This window comes from Epinephelus lanceolatus, chromosome 18, assembly GCF_041903045.1.
Source record: "Epinephelus lanceolatus isolate andai-2023 chromosome 18, ASM4190304v1, whole genome shotgun sequence".
Classification (NCBI taxonomy): domain Eukaryota; kingdom Metazoa; phylum Chordata; class Actinopteri; order Perciformes; family Serranidae; genus Epinephelus; species Epinephelus lanceolatus.
The window spans coordinates 22686825-22703377 of NC_135751.1; the positions used below are offsets into that span (position 1 = coordinate 22686825).

General features: G+C 41.4%; 2 protein-coding genes across 2 annotated transcripts; both read right to left on the reverse strand.

Moving 5' to 3' along the window:
• Positions 1-706: 706 nt before the first annotated feature.
• On the reverse strand, positions 707-5828 carry LOC117267736 (inward rectifier potassium channel 2-like). Its single transcript, XM_033643727.2, has 2 exons — positions 5680-5828; positions 707-3464 (listed from the first exon to the last, which is right to left on the reverse strand). Exon 2 carries the CDS (start codon positions 3214-3216, stop codon positions 1900-1902), a length of 1317 nt encoding a protein of 438 aa, XP_033499618.1. The 5' UTR covers positions 3217-3464; positions 5680-5828; the 3' UTR covers positions 707-1899.
• Positions 5829-7305: 1477 nt separating this feature from the next.
• On the reverse strand, positions 7306-15426 carry LOC117267989 (inward rectifier potassium channel 16-like). The gene is made up of 2 exons (XM_033644091.2): positions 15285-15426; positions 7306-10300 (listed from the first exon to the last, which is right to left on the reverse strand). Exon 2 carries the CDS (start codon positions 10272-10274, stop codon positions 9126-9128), a length of 1149 nt encoding a protein of 382 aa, XP_033499982.2. The 5' UTR covers positions 10275-10300; positions 15285-15426; the 3' UTR covers positions 7306-9125.
• Between the last annotated feature and the right edge of the window lie 1127 nt (positions 15427-16553).

The following is a 16553-nucleotide window of genomic DNA, read 5'->3' on the forward strand; positions in this document are numbered from 1 at the left end:
GTGTGTAGGATTACGTGGCATCTGGCGGTTAGGTTGCACAACTGAAACTTCTCGGTGGTGGACACGAAAATGCGAATGGTCCTTTCTAGAGCTAGTGTTTGATTTGTCCAGTCTGGGCTCAAGTAGAAACAACATGGAAAACTCTGTGGAAGAGGGCCCGCTCTGTATGTTGATATAAACGGCTCGTTCTGATGTAACAAATCACTATTCTTATTTTTAGACTGTTGCATACTAATGAGAACATAACTATGAATATTATGCACCATTTCTGCCATTAGATGCCCCTAAATCATACAAACTGGACCCTTAATGATTTCCTTACCAGAGAAGCAGTACAGTGTTCTGGCCTCCACTGATCCAAGCAAGAATGCGTCACAATAACTGCTCAAAAACATTAAAGCTCAATCTTGTGTAAGACTGAAGTCAAGTGTGCTACATTGTGACTGTATTATTAATCAGCGGACTTGATCTTTAGAAAGCATGGGTCCATTTAGAAACAACAAACTTCACCCGCAATAGTAACATGTGTCCAAATTCTGCACGTCTGCAGCACCAAAAACACTGATGTTAATATAAAGCAGACTAAAGTCAAAATCAACTAATTCAGTGTTTCAACAGCCAGCAGTCACTGTTAGATGAGGAACAGTTAGGGTTTTAAATCAACATCAACTAACAGATGAGTTACGGTTGTTGTCTCCTATATATATGTACACATTTGGCTTTGGGTTATTAAACAGTTACTACTGTTCTGGGGGGGGGGTATATTCTCTGGTGAGGAAAAGAAAGTGCACTAAAGCTTTGGAAAACACACTGACAGGATCATGCTCGTCTACATCTAGAAATAACATTATAGACTGCATCTTCAAAATGGATACTTTAAAAGACAAATAATACATTTTGGCTTCTAGATTTCCCTCTAAACGTACAATATGTAACTTAGCAGCACTTATTGTCAACATTCGTAACCTCGGCTCAGGGTTCCTGTCACGCTTCACCACTGACCTGTATTGCACATCAGAACATGAAGACCCGCAAGGAGTGTCAGTATACTGCACAGTAAATCACCTCTTGGTGCTTCTGCTTCCTGTGACATCTATTGCAGTGTGTGCTCAGAGTGCCTCCACCAGTACTGAGACTTTTGTAAAGGCACACGTTGCAAAAGATGCTATACTTAGACGAGATAATGGGTTGAGGAGCGTAGTGTACTTGTGCTCGTAATCTGTGCGAGACATCTCTTTCCTGCATCACGCCATGAGATAAACACCAAGACCACCACGCCGAACAGGGCTGTAAATATACTTTGCTAAGAGACCAGCTCATTAACAAACAATAGCCTGTTTTTTAGGAGCCTTTAAAACAAGATTCTTGACCTTGTAATTAGTAAAAATATATTCAAATTTTGGTTGGCAAATCTCAAAGTTTCAGGTTCAAATCTTTTTTTTGAATCTATATTTAATTATTTAAGCCAGTCACCATCTTATGTGCAATTAGGCCTCAAAATAAGACCTATTATTACCAGGATGCTCAATGCAAAATGTGCAAACTGCACATAAATTAATTAGAAACTGTATTTCTCTTGTAAACATAGCAATTTCTCTGAACCCAATTGGCTATTCTGCTGAAATATATTAAGGAGGGAAGACTGCACTAAGTAGAAGTGAAGGCGTCTAGCCCATTTTGTCCCTCAGGCTCTATGCAACCAGTTCATTTATCACCACTTTCACCAAAAACAGTATAACATGTCTGGATTCCCATGGTGTCTTGTGCGTGAGCTTCTGCATAGAGAACTTCATACTCTAATCACAGTCTTTTACAAACTGTCATGCATAATAAACAACAGCAATCGGGACCAAATTCAAGCTAGTTTGATCGCTGTGGTACCCTTCTTCACCCCTGCAGTCATATTTCTGATTCTGCTGTCAAAGGCCTTGATTCTAAAGGCAAAGAGTCCAGATTGCATTCAGAGTCTGACACCATGTCTGTGTTTGTGTCCTCGAGTGCACAGACCTCAGCACCCCTTATCTCCCTGTTTTCCTCCTCGTCGAACTCCTCCTCCATCTCGACTTTTTCGAGAGCCACCTCGTTCTCGTAGCAAAAGGAGTTCCTCGAGCTGGAGGCGTCGGATTTTTTCTCTGCTAGTTCCCTGGCACTACAGTGGGGTGTGCTGGGCACCTCGTAGGTGTTGTCAAAGCGAGAGTAGTCCACTTTGTAGTAGTTCTTTTCTTCAAAGAGCACCGGCTCGAAGCGGTAGCCCCAGAGGATCTCGCTGGCCACATAGGAGCTCCGACACTGAGTTGTCATGGCTGTAGCTTCCACCATGCCCTCCAGAATCACAACGATCTCAAACTCTGATGTCTCCAAATCCTGTTTGCTCATCTCATAGAACGGGCTGTCCTCATCAATCTCGTGCACAATGGTGATTGGAGACACCAGGAAGATTCTGTCGATGCCACTGTCAAAGCCTACATCAATGTCTACCTGATCCAGGGGGATGAACTCTCCCTCTGCAGTGGTGCGGGACTTGAGTAGCTGGGCCCTGACGTGGGCCTCCACCAGGTGACTCTTCCTCAGGTTTCCCACGCGCCACATCAGACAAAGTTTACCGTCCCTCATGGCCACTGTGGCATAATGGCTGAACACTAGGGTCTCATTCCTCTTTTTGGGCTTGGCCATCTTGGCCATGACAGCACCGATGATGAAAGCATCAATTATGCAGCCCACAATGCTTTGGAAGACGACCATGAAGACAGCGACAGGGCACTCCTCTGTCACATAGCGATAACCATAACCAATAGTGGTTTGTGTCTCCACTGAGAACAAGAAAGCAGCGGTGAAGCTGTCCACATTGGAGACACACATCTGAGTCTCATTCTCTAAGTCCCCGTAAGAGAGTGCCACTACCCAGAACACAAAGCCAAAAAACAACCATGACAGCAGGAAAGAAAGGCAGAATATGAGCAGCATCCAGCGCCAGCGGATGTCCACGCAGGTGGTGAAGATATCTGCCAGGTACCGCTGGCCCTTCTCACTCATATTGATAAACTGCACATTGCAGTGGCCATCCTTCCTGACAAAGCGGCTCTGATGTTGGTGCTCTGTATGCACCTTGTTGACATTGCCATTTCCATAGCCATTCGGGACGGCAATAGCAGCCAGCTTCATGCCATCTTCCTCGGAGGACACAATGCTGTAACGGTGGCTTCGCACACTCCCCATCGCTTCCGCCTGGGAGGGCTGGGCCGATTCTGCTTTGGAAAACAGTCTAAGTTTTTGGTAGAAGCGTTGGAGAAACAGTTTTGAATTATCCTGGGGACAAACTAAAGCGGAAATCGTGGAGAACAGGACCAGATCCTGCAGGGAACAGGGGAGAGCGGGCCTGTGCTTCTGCAGGCGTGCTGTACACCTTTCATGCGGACAGGTCACTCCTATCCGACGGCTGCTTTGAACCTCATCAGTGAAGTGGGCTGTGGAAATTACAGAGAGAGAGAGAAACAGTTTTAAAGTAATTGACAGGAGGCAGAGCAAAGATCACTGTATGTGGGTGTGTGGTTACCTGTTGTCTAAATAATGCAGTGTACACTCAAAGTGAGCTGAGCTATTCTTGCATACACAGAAAATGTCCATACAGTGTGTGCGGTGCAGTCAGAAAGCACATGGAATGCATTGTGTATTATCAGTAGTAGATTAAAAATATGATTCAAGCACTTAGATAGCTGACAAAGTGGGAAAGGATGTTTACCCTGCTTAATGTAAGTATTAATTAGGCAGGTCAGTCCATGGGGAGTTGAGTCAAATTACAGATCAAGTCCATGTTAATCCAGCGAGCCACTGGATCAAAGTAGCAGCTCTGTGCAGACGCTTCTTTAAACTCTACACAAATCTGCACATGTAAGTGAGAAAGCAATGCACGCAATTATAATATGATGCATGCGTGAAAAAACTTACAGCATGTTCAGTAATTAATTATTACATTTAATGCTGTTTAATCTCAGTTATCAAGAGCACAGCTTCAGTAGCACATGTAGCCAAAACTAATACACAATCACAGTTTGCATCACTACATCATGGAACAAGATTTAATTAACCTAACAGTATTTCAGAGAGGACGGGTCTCTTTCTCTGAAAGCAACAGTAACCTTGCATCATATGCAACGGAGCAGCAAGGACAGCTAAATTAGAAAAGCTATTGACTCGGCGTGTGTGGCCTGAGAGGTCCATTAAAATGCAACACCACAGGCTACGAAAGGCCATGGTCAGCCAGACATGCTCTGCTAGTGCCAAAACAACTCCCCACCTCCACTTTTGCAACTGTCTCATCTGAGGGTCACGATTGTGTCATAGTGAGGAGATCCATAAAACCCTCATGGACTTTTTCAGTAAATGTTCTGAAATAAAGCTTTGATTTTGTTTTAAAATCACAGCACAGGCGTCAAAAAGGAAACTTTTGTTGACTTTGGTCATTTTTTTTAACCCACCGTCTACTTGTGTGCATGTTAAAGTCATGAGAAGTCATGTGGCATAAGACGTGAAGGACGTGGTACTAAATCCCCATGCATCATATTTGTTTTTCTCAACTAATGATGTCACTGCTTGGTCGACTACAAATAGCAACCGATCTGGCACACTATTGGGAATATGGAGGCTCCATTCATTCACAGCTCAGATGATGCCAACTAAATATACATGATGTATTACAGCGATTTTATATTGTACTGGAAACTGTATTCATTTCATAATTGCTTCTTTTATTCACAAATTACTTACATTTTCTTAGAGAGAAGGGAATCTTACAAGTATAATATGTAGTATCTAGTGAGACTGCACAAAAGCATCAAATGCACCTTTACAGAGAAGTAAGGCTCAAACTATCCAACAAAAAGTGAGCATTTGTGTGACACTTTTCTCTAAAGCACCCTGCAGTCACCAACCAGCACATACATTTTTAACACTGCTGACCCCCAGTGTGAGTCAAACCTCTAACTTCTGTGGTGTTAATGCGCTGACATTGATCATTAATACACACTAAGGTCACACTCTCCTCCCCTCGGCTGCAACTGTGCTCTTTGTCACTGGGCTTTTATCCGCTCACTATATATCACATCACTTATTACTGCAGGTTGGTACGTGGTGACAGACCGAGGCTTCCACAGGCTGCACAACCTGTGATTGTTTGTTTTGCATGTGTTCTCAATTAGAGCCAACAGCTGAGGCAGATGGAAACTAGTTACATAAAGCTGCTCTATTTTTTATTACACCAATCAATAACTATGGCCAATCAGTCAACATATAGCATCTAAGCCTTTGCAACACGTATATAATAGAAGCCTATATATAGTTTTGCAGACATTTGACATATTTGTTTTAAGGTCATATTTATCATTTTTACTGAAGGGGCAAGTATAGTATTATAAATTCAAATAAATTAAATAAGGACAGGGGCAATATAGATGTACATCCTGAAATCTCAAATGGCACAAGAAGAAGCGTCTAATAATAATAATAATAATAATAATAATAATAATAATAGGCTAATAATAATAATACTTTTCCTGAATTGGAATTAATTAAAAGGACATCAGTTTAAGCATTCTGCGTTGACACTAGCAGTTATGGTAGAGTAAGCTATATTTCCAACTCCACATCTCTCTCGTCAGTACAGATAAATCTTATCACACCTACCTGTTGGTCCTCGCGGCGCAAATCTGCCGTTTCCTTGTTGTAATAAGTCCCATATGCACTCCGCGTCCCTTTTCTTCTCGCTGCTCTTTTATTATGCTCACTTAGCTTCCCGTCTGGCGCTGCAAATTCTGCCATAACCCTCCCCAGCAATACTGAAGATGATGTTTGTCGTTGCAAAGACAGACTTTAAAAACACGTGTGCTCCTCCCCGCCCCTGCTGGCAGCGGTGGCCAATGGGAAGCAGCAGCGCCTGTTTGAGGGTCTGAGCCCGCATGGAGGGTTTACATTGTCTGTCTGTGATTGAGTGAGTGAGTGAGTGGATGACAAGGGGTGTCAAACCTTGTTATTTCTCACAGGGACGCTGAAAACATGGAGAAAAGCGTCAGTTTGAGCGCAAAGCATCTGCAGAGTTGCTGCAAAACTGCATTTGTGAAACTGGTCAAACTGTCAACCACAATTGGAGTTTAAACGTCACGAGACAATGTTTGTCCTTTTCTGTTTAACAATCAAATATAGTTTGTGGTGAGGAGTACTTTTATTTTGAAATCTGTGACTTTCCTAAATGAGAATCACTGCTGGAGTGATATTGAGTGCACTCAGTGAACACAAGGTGGCAGTGTGGAGCTGCAAACTGGATCAACACACCCAAGTGCTGCCAAAACATTGTGTGATTAGTATTATCACACGAGATGCACAGTCATCTTGATATTACAGATACTTGCTCAACAAATGTATCCAAATAATTTTTTTCTGGTTTTAGTTAATTAGGATCCCCCACCAGCGAGCACACTGATGTCAGCTAGTCCTTCTGGGACTTGATGCAGTCTAACAAGCAGTCATGTAGGCAGGCTACATTATATCCTCCTGAGACCAGAACTTTTGTTTGCATTTTTTATTTCTCCTCACTATTTGGGATCAATAGGACGCAATAAGTAAAAAAAAAACCTTAACATTGTCTATGATAATTAAGTCCCAATGTCCTCAAACGAGTACTTCTTAGTTAACAGTGTCTTAGCTTGTTACTGTTGCTAAAATTGGTCAAATTTGTTGCCGTATCAAACTACAAACATTATTAATCATAAATAAAAAAGTTTCAACCATACAATGTGATCAGGTTTTGGACCTTGTCCACTTTTGTGTCGGGATCAGCTGCAGACTGACTTGGCAGAGATGGCTGCCATCTTGTTTTTACATGGATTAGTGTATTGTGCAAATTATCCTTCACGAATCGAAACCTTGTCACAACTTTTACTTTGTCTACATAGTCAAGTTTGATTGTCTTCTTTGCGCTCTGCCAGGGCCACTAGATGGGACAAAAAAGTGTCCATGGACAAGGACAACGGGTGTAAGTTAAGTAGAATGAAGTATAAGGTCAAGTAAACCCAAAATGTGATGTCCTTATATGAGGATGCAGGGTCTCAGGAGGACATACATTTAGACATACCAAAAACAAGAAAAAAAATCCCTTTTGAAATGTTAGACACTGTAAACAAAAATCACCAAGAAAAATTAATAATTTACATAATTTCATTTAATTTACTGTTCCATCATACAGTTTATCTCATTAAAAAGCTAATTATTTCTTGAAAACAGCTCTAATATATTTTTTTAATAAATACAAAATACTGGTATTAGAAAATGTATTTAATTAAAATAATTTGTTATTGAAAAATACAAAAACACAATATTTACAAACTGGTATTATCACATTTTAGGCATTTAGTAGCCTCAGTATTGCTCTGACCTCAAAGGTTCAATGTGTTAGATTTTGAACATTAATATAGCACCAGCTATTTGCTATGTAAAGATGTGGTCGAGTAATGGCGTCCTGAGCAGAGAATGAAGTCACACTCCCGCTGTGTTTGCTGTTATCAGAGCTTCTCTGTTCTTTGTTGAGGTAGCCAGGCCAGCCGCACGTGCTTGTGAGCTCCTGTGACTCCCTGAGTGTGTATCCTACTGGCCAGCTAATCGCCATTGCTCTGCACTGCGCTCATATGGCAGTTAAGGATAATAATGCCATTCTGACCAATGGTGGCAGGACGGTGTTGTTGCGAAAGCATAACACCCACCTTCTACTCCATGTTAACACTGTTAGCTCTGTCAGCACTGTTGCTGTTGTTAGCACTGTGAGCAGTGTTAGCCAAAGACGATTCCAGCCCAGACTCTGAATGTCGTAGGCTATATGGCACCTTTACCACCCTGCATTGATGAGCTCTGACATTTTCCCACATCATCGATTTGAGGTGGCCAATCAGGATATATTGGGAGTGTAAGCCTGTGAATTCGGGAGTGCATGCTGGGTGGTTTCTGTCAGTCAAAGCGACCCCTTACTGACTGAGTAAACAGCCAACTGAAACACAAAGTAAAGTGGACAAAGTAACGTACGATGTCCTTTAGATGACAACAAGACTGAGCCTTTTTCAAGAGCGATAAATATAAGAGCAGTGGAGTGAGGACATTTCTAAGATCAACTTTACAAGCAACTTACTGGTGCACAAAACACTAAACGACCATTACAGCAGAGTATGATACAGTACATAATAGTAGAGAAGAAATGAGAGAACCCCCCTCTCACCGATACCAACAACAACAACCTAAAAATAAAGTACTCTCCTTTGTGTACCCTCCAACCCTACAGTCCAGGGAACACAAATATAATAGGGTAGTTCACAGTGAGCATATTGCTGTGATGGGATTCACTTGCATAAAGCCAAAGACTGTGGGCTATAGGGTAATTGTTGTACCTGGGGATACAAAAGTGGTCTTATTTGAGAATAAAATGATATATTAACTAATATATTTTAAGTATTTTGAGTGTAAGAGTACAAGATTTGAAGAATTTTTTTTACAAATTGCATCTTGTTTTTTTCTGTCCAGCAAAATAAAATAATAAAATACCTGCAAGTATGATTATAACAGCAAACACGTTTTAGAGTTTTACAAAAACAGCTTTTGTTTGACTTACATTTATGGATTTTATTCATCTTACACAACGGCATGGTGGTGTAGTGGTTAGCATTGTCGCCACACAGCAAGAGGGGCCCTGGCTCGAACCTGGGATGGGGGAGCTATTCTGTGCGGAGTTTGCATGTTCTCCCTGTGTCAGTGTGGGTTTTCTTGGGGTACTCCGGCTTACTCCCACCGTCCATGCAGGTTAACTTGTGACTCTAACTTGCCCAAAGGTGTGAATGTGAGTGTGAATGGTTGTCTGTCTCTGTGTGTCAGACCTGTGATAGTCTGGTGACCTGTCCAGGGTGTACCCTGCCTCTCGCCTAGTGTCACCTGGGATAGGCTCCAGCCCCCCCACAACCCCCAACAGGATAAGTGGTTACAGAAATAGAAATAAAATTCATCTAACACATAAAAAACAGGCTGTAAACACAAAAGTTACACATAAATATATTTACAAGAGCACATCTTATCACATTGTCCATCACATGCCCGCTTTACAAACAGGTCTGCTGCATCACCTCTTCAATGATGTCAGGATTCACATTGCAAGCATGTCCGTTGCTCATGGTTGATGCAATGAGAGGACCACTGGTCTCACCCCCCTCTGTCGGATGTTCCCTCCTGTCAAACTCCTCCGCACTGAGCAGTGGCACAGGCACCCAGGTGGTCACATTGAACAAAGCGTAATCCACCTTGTAGTGCCTCTTGCCCAGTTTCAACATGTCCTGGAAGCGCTGTCCCCAGCGGATGTCTGCTGGTGTGTAGGAGGTTCGTGTCTGGTGGAGCATACCCGTCGAGTCACCGGTGTAGGTGAAAGACACCACCAGTTCAAAGTCGTCCCCCAGCAGGTTGTCAGGGCCCAGGCTGTAGAGAGGACTGCCAGGCTCCAGTTTATGGATGATGGTGGTCGGTGTGGCGAGGACAATGTCTCGATTCTGGATGTGCAGTTCCTCGTATGACATCACAACAGTCCCAGCTGGCTGTTTCACATGGCGGACTACCATGGCTCTGGCAACACCCTCCAAGATGTGATTACCCCTGAAGTCCCCAACTCGCCACGACAGACACACAACCCCGTCTCGTAGGTTGACCACTGCACAGCTACTGAAACCAACCGTCTGAGCTCTCTTACGAGCTGAAGCCATTTTGGCAATAACAATACCGATGACGATGGTGTCAATGAGGCAGCTAAATACATCTTGAACTGTCACCACAATTATTGCCACGATACAGTTCTCGGTCATGCCCCTGAAGCCATAGCCAATAGTCGCCTGGGTCTCCATTGAGAACAGAAAGGCCGCAGTGAAGCCACGCACGTTCTCCACGCAGGGTGCGCTATCTACATCGTCAGTGTCCCCATGTACATACGCTATGAGCCAATAGCAGAGACCAAAAAACATCCAAGAGAGAATGTAAGAGAGGGAAAAGACAAGGAACATCACCCTCCAGCGGATCTCCACAAGAGTGGTGAAGATGTCCACCAGGAACGGGCTCCAGTGTCCGGGGGCCTTCTGGAAAACCACTGGGAACCTTCCATCCTTCTGCATAAAGCGCAGCTGCTTGTCCTCATTTTGCATGCCCAGTGTATGGATTGTAGTGTTGTAGGTATCAATGACGATCTGCTCGTCCCTTTCCGTGTCCATTATGACCACAGTTACCTTTCAGTCGCCTGTAGGAATACAGAGATGGAAATGCATGTTAGGATGACAGTCATTTAACCACAGGCAGGAGGGACGGCGATTTACTCATTACATATGACTGAAATGTAAAAGGCTCTCAGACTTGTTTGTTGAGCCGAACTCTTCATGTTTGAGCAAGCAGCTTCGGTCACCTCATGCCTTGGGCTATCAGCAGCAAATGACTTGAGCTCTGGGTGTGAAAAATGTACTTCAAGAGCACAACTTTCTTACTGGTTGATTATTTACTAAGTTCCATTATAGTCTGGAAACTTTCCAAATCAGCTAAAGGCTCTCTGTAAACACTTTGTGTTAAAACCAAATGTAATCATGCAGAGGATTCTGTTCATTCAGCTTGTTGTGTGTGACAAATAGAAGAGGTAGCGATTTAATTTGTTATTGCTTATTTCTTTTTTTAGTCTATTTTTTTTCTCAATATGTATCTCTTCTGGGACTTTGATGCATTGTAGGTCAGTTGTTTTTCAGATTTGTCAGTGCACCATGTGTTTGTGAGCACTGATCAGCATGTGGAATTATACAATATACGTCAGAATTTTTATAGTCCATAGTGTTTCCGTTTGTTGACAGCCAGAAGTGAATTCATGTCCCTGAGAAGAGCACCAGCTAGCAAGAAGCACTATAATCTTTTTGACCTGTTGAAGCTAAATAGGTGGCATTTGATATATTTCACACTCTGTAACTGTTATTTGTTTTTTACTTTTAGCAATGTCTGTTACTTTGCCAACTAAATTTTTTTTTGGATTTCCCTGTTTAGTTACTTTCATCTGTTATGTTGGTCAACCCGGTCTCACACCGAAGTCATCAAAATTCGGTGCTTGGGCAGTGACTTGCAGCGTCAGACACTGACAAAAACAGCCATCCTTTAACGTTAGCATGATATGCAGCCAGTCGCTGATATTATTTTAATGGCACTCGGCGGCATCAGGGGGAAACGCGGATGGACAAGAACGTAAGTTAAGGTGATGAAAGTCTGAATTGGGTGGGAAGGGTGGTGGATGGGTCCAACAAACACCAACTTTAACCCAGGAGAGTGGTGTTCATGGTTTTCCCCAAACCCAAGCATGTGCTTCTGTTGCCTAAACCCAACCATGTGCGTTAGTTCTTGGAAGAAAAAAAATACTGGAATTTGCGTAGTTGTACCAAAGAGCATGGATACCAAGAGGCGAAGCTCTGTTGAATTTTTGCAAACAGCCACTAGGGGCGCTGCGGAACCGCTGCCGCCATTTTGGACTGTTGAGCTTGAACTGTTGCACCCAGACAACATGCAAGATGTCAAGGAGAGAGGAGAAAAAAAGTAAAAGAAAACAGCGTAGTGCAATTAACTGCAACAACTATCAGTGGAACACCCCGCACCTGGCCTTCCACCGTTTCCCGAAGGATCCCGACAGGTAAGAACTCCTGAGGTGTAAGTTTTAAAGTGTTTTAATATCAATTTCATATGCCAGTTTTGGAGGGAAGATAACACTCCTGACTATGTGACGTCGCCATTAATGTGTTTCTAGTTAAAATATTGAATTTTTTTATTTTTTATTTTTTGGTAGATTGGCTTATAGGGTGATTTTGAAGGAGTAATTAAGTTAATCTTCTCATAAGTGGATGTAATATGTAGAGATGCCATCTAGGCCATTTTTTTAAAGTCTATATTTTGCTTTACAAAAACGTGAAAAAGCAGCTGTGACCAAGCTATCACAAGGTGAGTAGCATTGTAAGCATAATTAATAGCGATATACTTCAGTTTATCTGTGTGTTTTTGTATGCAAGCGGGTCTGCTGCGGTCTGCTGACAGTCCAAAATGGCGGCGGTAGGACGAAACCATGGGCGAGTCTGTTGCTATGGGGCGTTCTATTGAGCTTCGCCTCTTGGTATCCATGCTCTTTGGTTGTACTGACGTAGTGCGTTTATTTTGAAAGAGAATGTATGTAAACGGTAAATTTCCTGTGAAAACGGGAAGTGCATTCTGAAAGAAGACAATGCATGTAACAGGTAGAATTTGACACAGTGTCCCAGAACGTCAACAACCAACACAGCCAGGGTACCTTTCACGTCATATCTGGACATAGAAAGTCCATGATATTAACAATATTAATAATAGGATCCATATTTAAGTTTATTTCTCATCACATAATTAACTGATTTTCCATATTTGTCTTTGTTATATGTGCACCCTCAAAAGGTGGCGAAGGCGCTGTCCTTTAAGTTGGCGTGCATGGTGCATAGCAGAAAGAAGGCTGCGAGTCTGACACACACTGCACCTGCACTCTCCCTGTGGTGCGAACAAAGGAAACTGGAATAGGGTTTCAGGGGAAATCCCAATCTTTGAGCCATATTTAGCGACCTGCAGTCCCTGGGCGAGAACAAACAGAATAATTACATTTATTGCAACATCATTAGTAACACTGGCAGTTACATAAACAAAACTACAAGCGCACTTCAATATCTAATACAGCTGAATGTTAAACTGTGACTTAACTCTAGGTATTCTATATGTTAAACTGAATCGTTTTAATGCTAATTTTATTAACTGGACCCATTAAACTTAAAGGGGCCTCTCTGCCCTTCACTGCTCATGTTCCCTTTGGTATGTTGGTTTCCGTCAAGGCTATAGGTGACACATAATTGAAGGTCATTAGGACACTGATGACATAATATGTGAAAGAAAAAAAATGTGTGTATGTTTACCATGAATTTTCTCATACAGATAGATACATAGATAGATAGATAGATAGATAGATAGATAGATACGATTAATGAAGGCTTTGGGTCAGGGAAATCTAACCCTCCATGCAGCGAGGAACCTCTTTTTAATCAGTTTGGCTTATCTCTTTAGTTAGTTGGCAAAGTCTGTTGCCTTCCAGATGTGACCCAGGACAATGGCAAGCAGGGGTCACACAGCAGGCATTTGACAGCAGTCCTAAACTGAGTTAGTCAGAGAAATAAAAACAAAAGAATGTATAGCACTCTGTGTCAGTGTTTATAAAAGTTCTTTATGGTTTTGCCCCAAGTGGCTGTAAGTCAAACATGTATAGACAAAATAAGATACAAGCACAGTGTATGTATATATGTCGTTACTCCACAAGCCCTCCGAAAGTATGTCTCGGTTAATTAAGCAAAACCTTGACCTCTATTGTTGTTCTCATGAGGGTAAATTATTATCCTCTAACCACCTCTAACAGCTTTCACCTACAAATGTTTTCTCAGATGTAAAACTTTAACCGCACACCTTCTTTTCAGTCACACTTAAAATACAACACAGTCAGGACACTGTTATCACTTCCCTGTACTGTACTTCTCTGTAGTCTGACAGCTGTTTGAGGTAACACTGATGAAAGGCACGTTATCACTTTAGCTTACTCACTGATCAATATGTTTTTTAGAGCCACGTCCTTCCTTGCAAGAAGTCTGTTAAACTTTTATCTATTATTTATTGCTTAATTATGTCACCTGAGAACACGTAGGTGGTGTTTATCTCAGTTTATGATACATGGCCGCTTAGGGGTTGCAATAGTGCCAAGTGCAGTCTTAGCAAAATATTTAGAGACTGACAAAGTCACAGATTGTGGAAACATGAGCTGTCATGCACAGAACTTTTAGGAGCAAAACTGCTTGTACACAAGTTTTGTGTTTCAATAAAATCTCAAAAGATCCATAAATCAAATAAAACAAAAATGATGAGACCAAAAAAGCTCTCAAAATTGAAACATGCGTAAAATTACTGATTTATTTTGCATTGCCGAAAAGGCCACAACAATGTTGCAGCAGGTGGGGATGGAGTTTAATAAATGAGTTGAGGAAAATGCACTGAAAAAATAGCAGGTGACCAATTCAGCATGCCATAAGTGAGTGAATCCTTGGCTCATAAGCTGCGGTGTCACAGGTCTCAGACTGCTGATTTCTACACAGCAATCGCTGAGTTCATGAGACAGAAAGAAACAGGTTACAGGACAATCAGGTCAAAGAAAAGGGTCAGTGGGGCCCACCTGCCCACCCCACTTTATGATATAGTTACAAAACGAGCACAGAATATTACTAAGACTAGCCTGCGTTACTACAGTTTGATGGTTCTAATATTTTCATGTCTATATCAACTCAACCTGTGTATAGTCTATGTGTAACCTTTTATTTGTCTTTTTGAATCCTTCTGTATGACACTCTGAGCTCCTGAAACTGCAGTCTGTGCTATATGAGAGCACAGTGGACTGATAAACTCGAGTCTGAATGCTGACGTTAATGTCATGATTCCTACAGAATTACCAGATCATGGCTACAGGAATTAATTGTGTTATATTTTGTTATTTGAGTTTAAATTATGTCACAAAGAAAAAGAAAAAAGGAAATAAAGAAAAATGTTCCCATGCCATGATATCTTGTATGATGTTTCTTCATTTCATTAATTGCTGTTGTATTTGTTTGTCAACAAATTAATTTTATGACGTCTAATTATTCTTTTATTTTTATTAATTTATTTAACAGGGACAGTGCACAGCTACTTAGCTGCACCAGAGTTAGCTATAAGCTGATTTTAATCTGTAGTCCCTGGGCAGGAAACAGAGAATAATTTCTCTGCTAAAAGACACTATTATATATAAAAAAAAAAACACAGTTGCAAATAAGAACATGACACAACAGTTTTAGCAACAACAACAGCAAGACAACACAACAACAATAAAATTACAACATGAAGATATAACAAGATTTCATTGTGTTGGATCAAGTGTTTGATAGCCATGATATCATCTTAGATTTACAACTTGTAGTTAATTATTTCCCTATTTGCTGGCTTGACCCTGCTAATATCTCATAGTAATATCCTTTAGATTTAGATTTAGATTAGACTGGAAGTGTTTGTTGAAACACAAGTCTGATTATTTTCCCCTCTCAGCACAGAAAATTGAAAACTCTATGTCAGAATTCTTGTTGAAGTCTTTTAAAAAGCATGTATTTTAATATTCCACTTACTTTCAGAGTAGAAGTTAGGTCAGGTGTCACAGAAGCCCATCAGTTCTGCCAAGCATTAAACGATGTGTTGCCACAGTGGAAGTCACCTCTGAGTTTGTTGGCCGCAGAGTGTCAGGGGCCGGCCTGGTCCTGAGGCAAAGTCCCATTTTCTTCTGATATCACAACACGTCCCTCTGAAACCTCATTGGACAATCTGGAGGAATTTATGACCTATGGAATATTTCCGAGGTTCCTTCGGACAAGTACATCCAGTGTCTTCTGACTGTTTGCTTCTGGATGACGAAACAGAAATTGCATAATCTTCCACAAAATGATAATGGCAGAGGAATATTGATGGTTTGTAGGGTTATTTTTGCAGGTATGTACATTTGAGTTATTTCCGTCCGGATTTCCATGATTCATTAGACAGAAAGTTAACCTTTGCTCCATCAGGTGGAGACGCTGCCATTGGCACAAGGATTTGCTTTGTCTCAGTTGTCTGCAATTAGATTCTGATAAGAGAGATCACAGCTGAGCCGCCAGAACACACTTAACTTTGAAACCACATTTATTGCAGCCATAAGAGCATCTAAAGCTGTTTCATTGAGGTCAGCAACACCAAAACAACCCTGTAGTGTTTTTAAAAATAGAACATGACCACCCCTCCCCCCCCCCTTCCCACCTGATTCATCACGTATTGGATGTTTCAGATGATGTGTGAAGACAGAGATAAGAGACATTCCTCCCCAGATAACCTGCAAAGATCAGTTCATCAGTCGTCATTTACAGGCATCAGATGAGTGTGAACAAAGGGAAAGAAAATGGTATTACTTCCTTTACTGCAGTACATGATAATGCCATAAACTGTAAAAGTACAGGAAGGTTGATTAATTATTTATCTGTTTATGTGTCCTGCACCGTGTGCCACCTTACAAGACACTAAAGCAACATCTAACATCTCAGGAGACTCATTTATATAACAGAAATGTGAAGCTTAATTTACTGAAAATATATTTCGCAGAAATCTTAACCAGATTAATGACTAACTACATATTAGATATATTAGTAAATTAGTAGCACTATAAATAAAACAAGCGCTACAACATTTGCCATGAAAATTAAACAGAAAACGTCTGTCAGCAGAAAAATTATGTTCTTATGCTATTAAGTAGTGGACATGTGGAAACTTTACATGGTGGTAATATGTGGTAAGGTTTAGGCACAAACACCACTTGGTCGTGGTTAGGAAAGATCATGTTTTGGCTTAAAATACCCAGGTTAAGTGGCACA

Excerpts from the sequence above, each read along its gene's own strand:
- LOC117267989 (XM_033644091.2), bottom strand. The coding sequence starts at position 10,274 with ATGGACACGGAAAGGGACGAGCAGATCGTCATTGATACCTACAACACT.
- LOC117267736 (XM_033643727.2), bottom strand. The coding sequence starts at position 3,216 with ATGGGGAGTGTGCGAAGCCACCGTTACAGCATTGTGTCCTCCGAGGAA.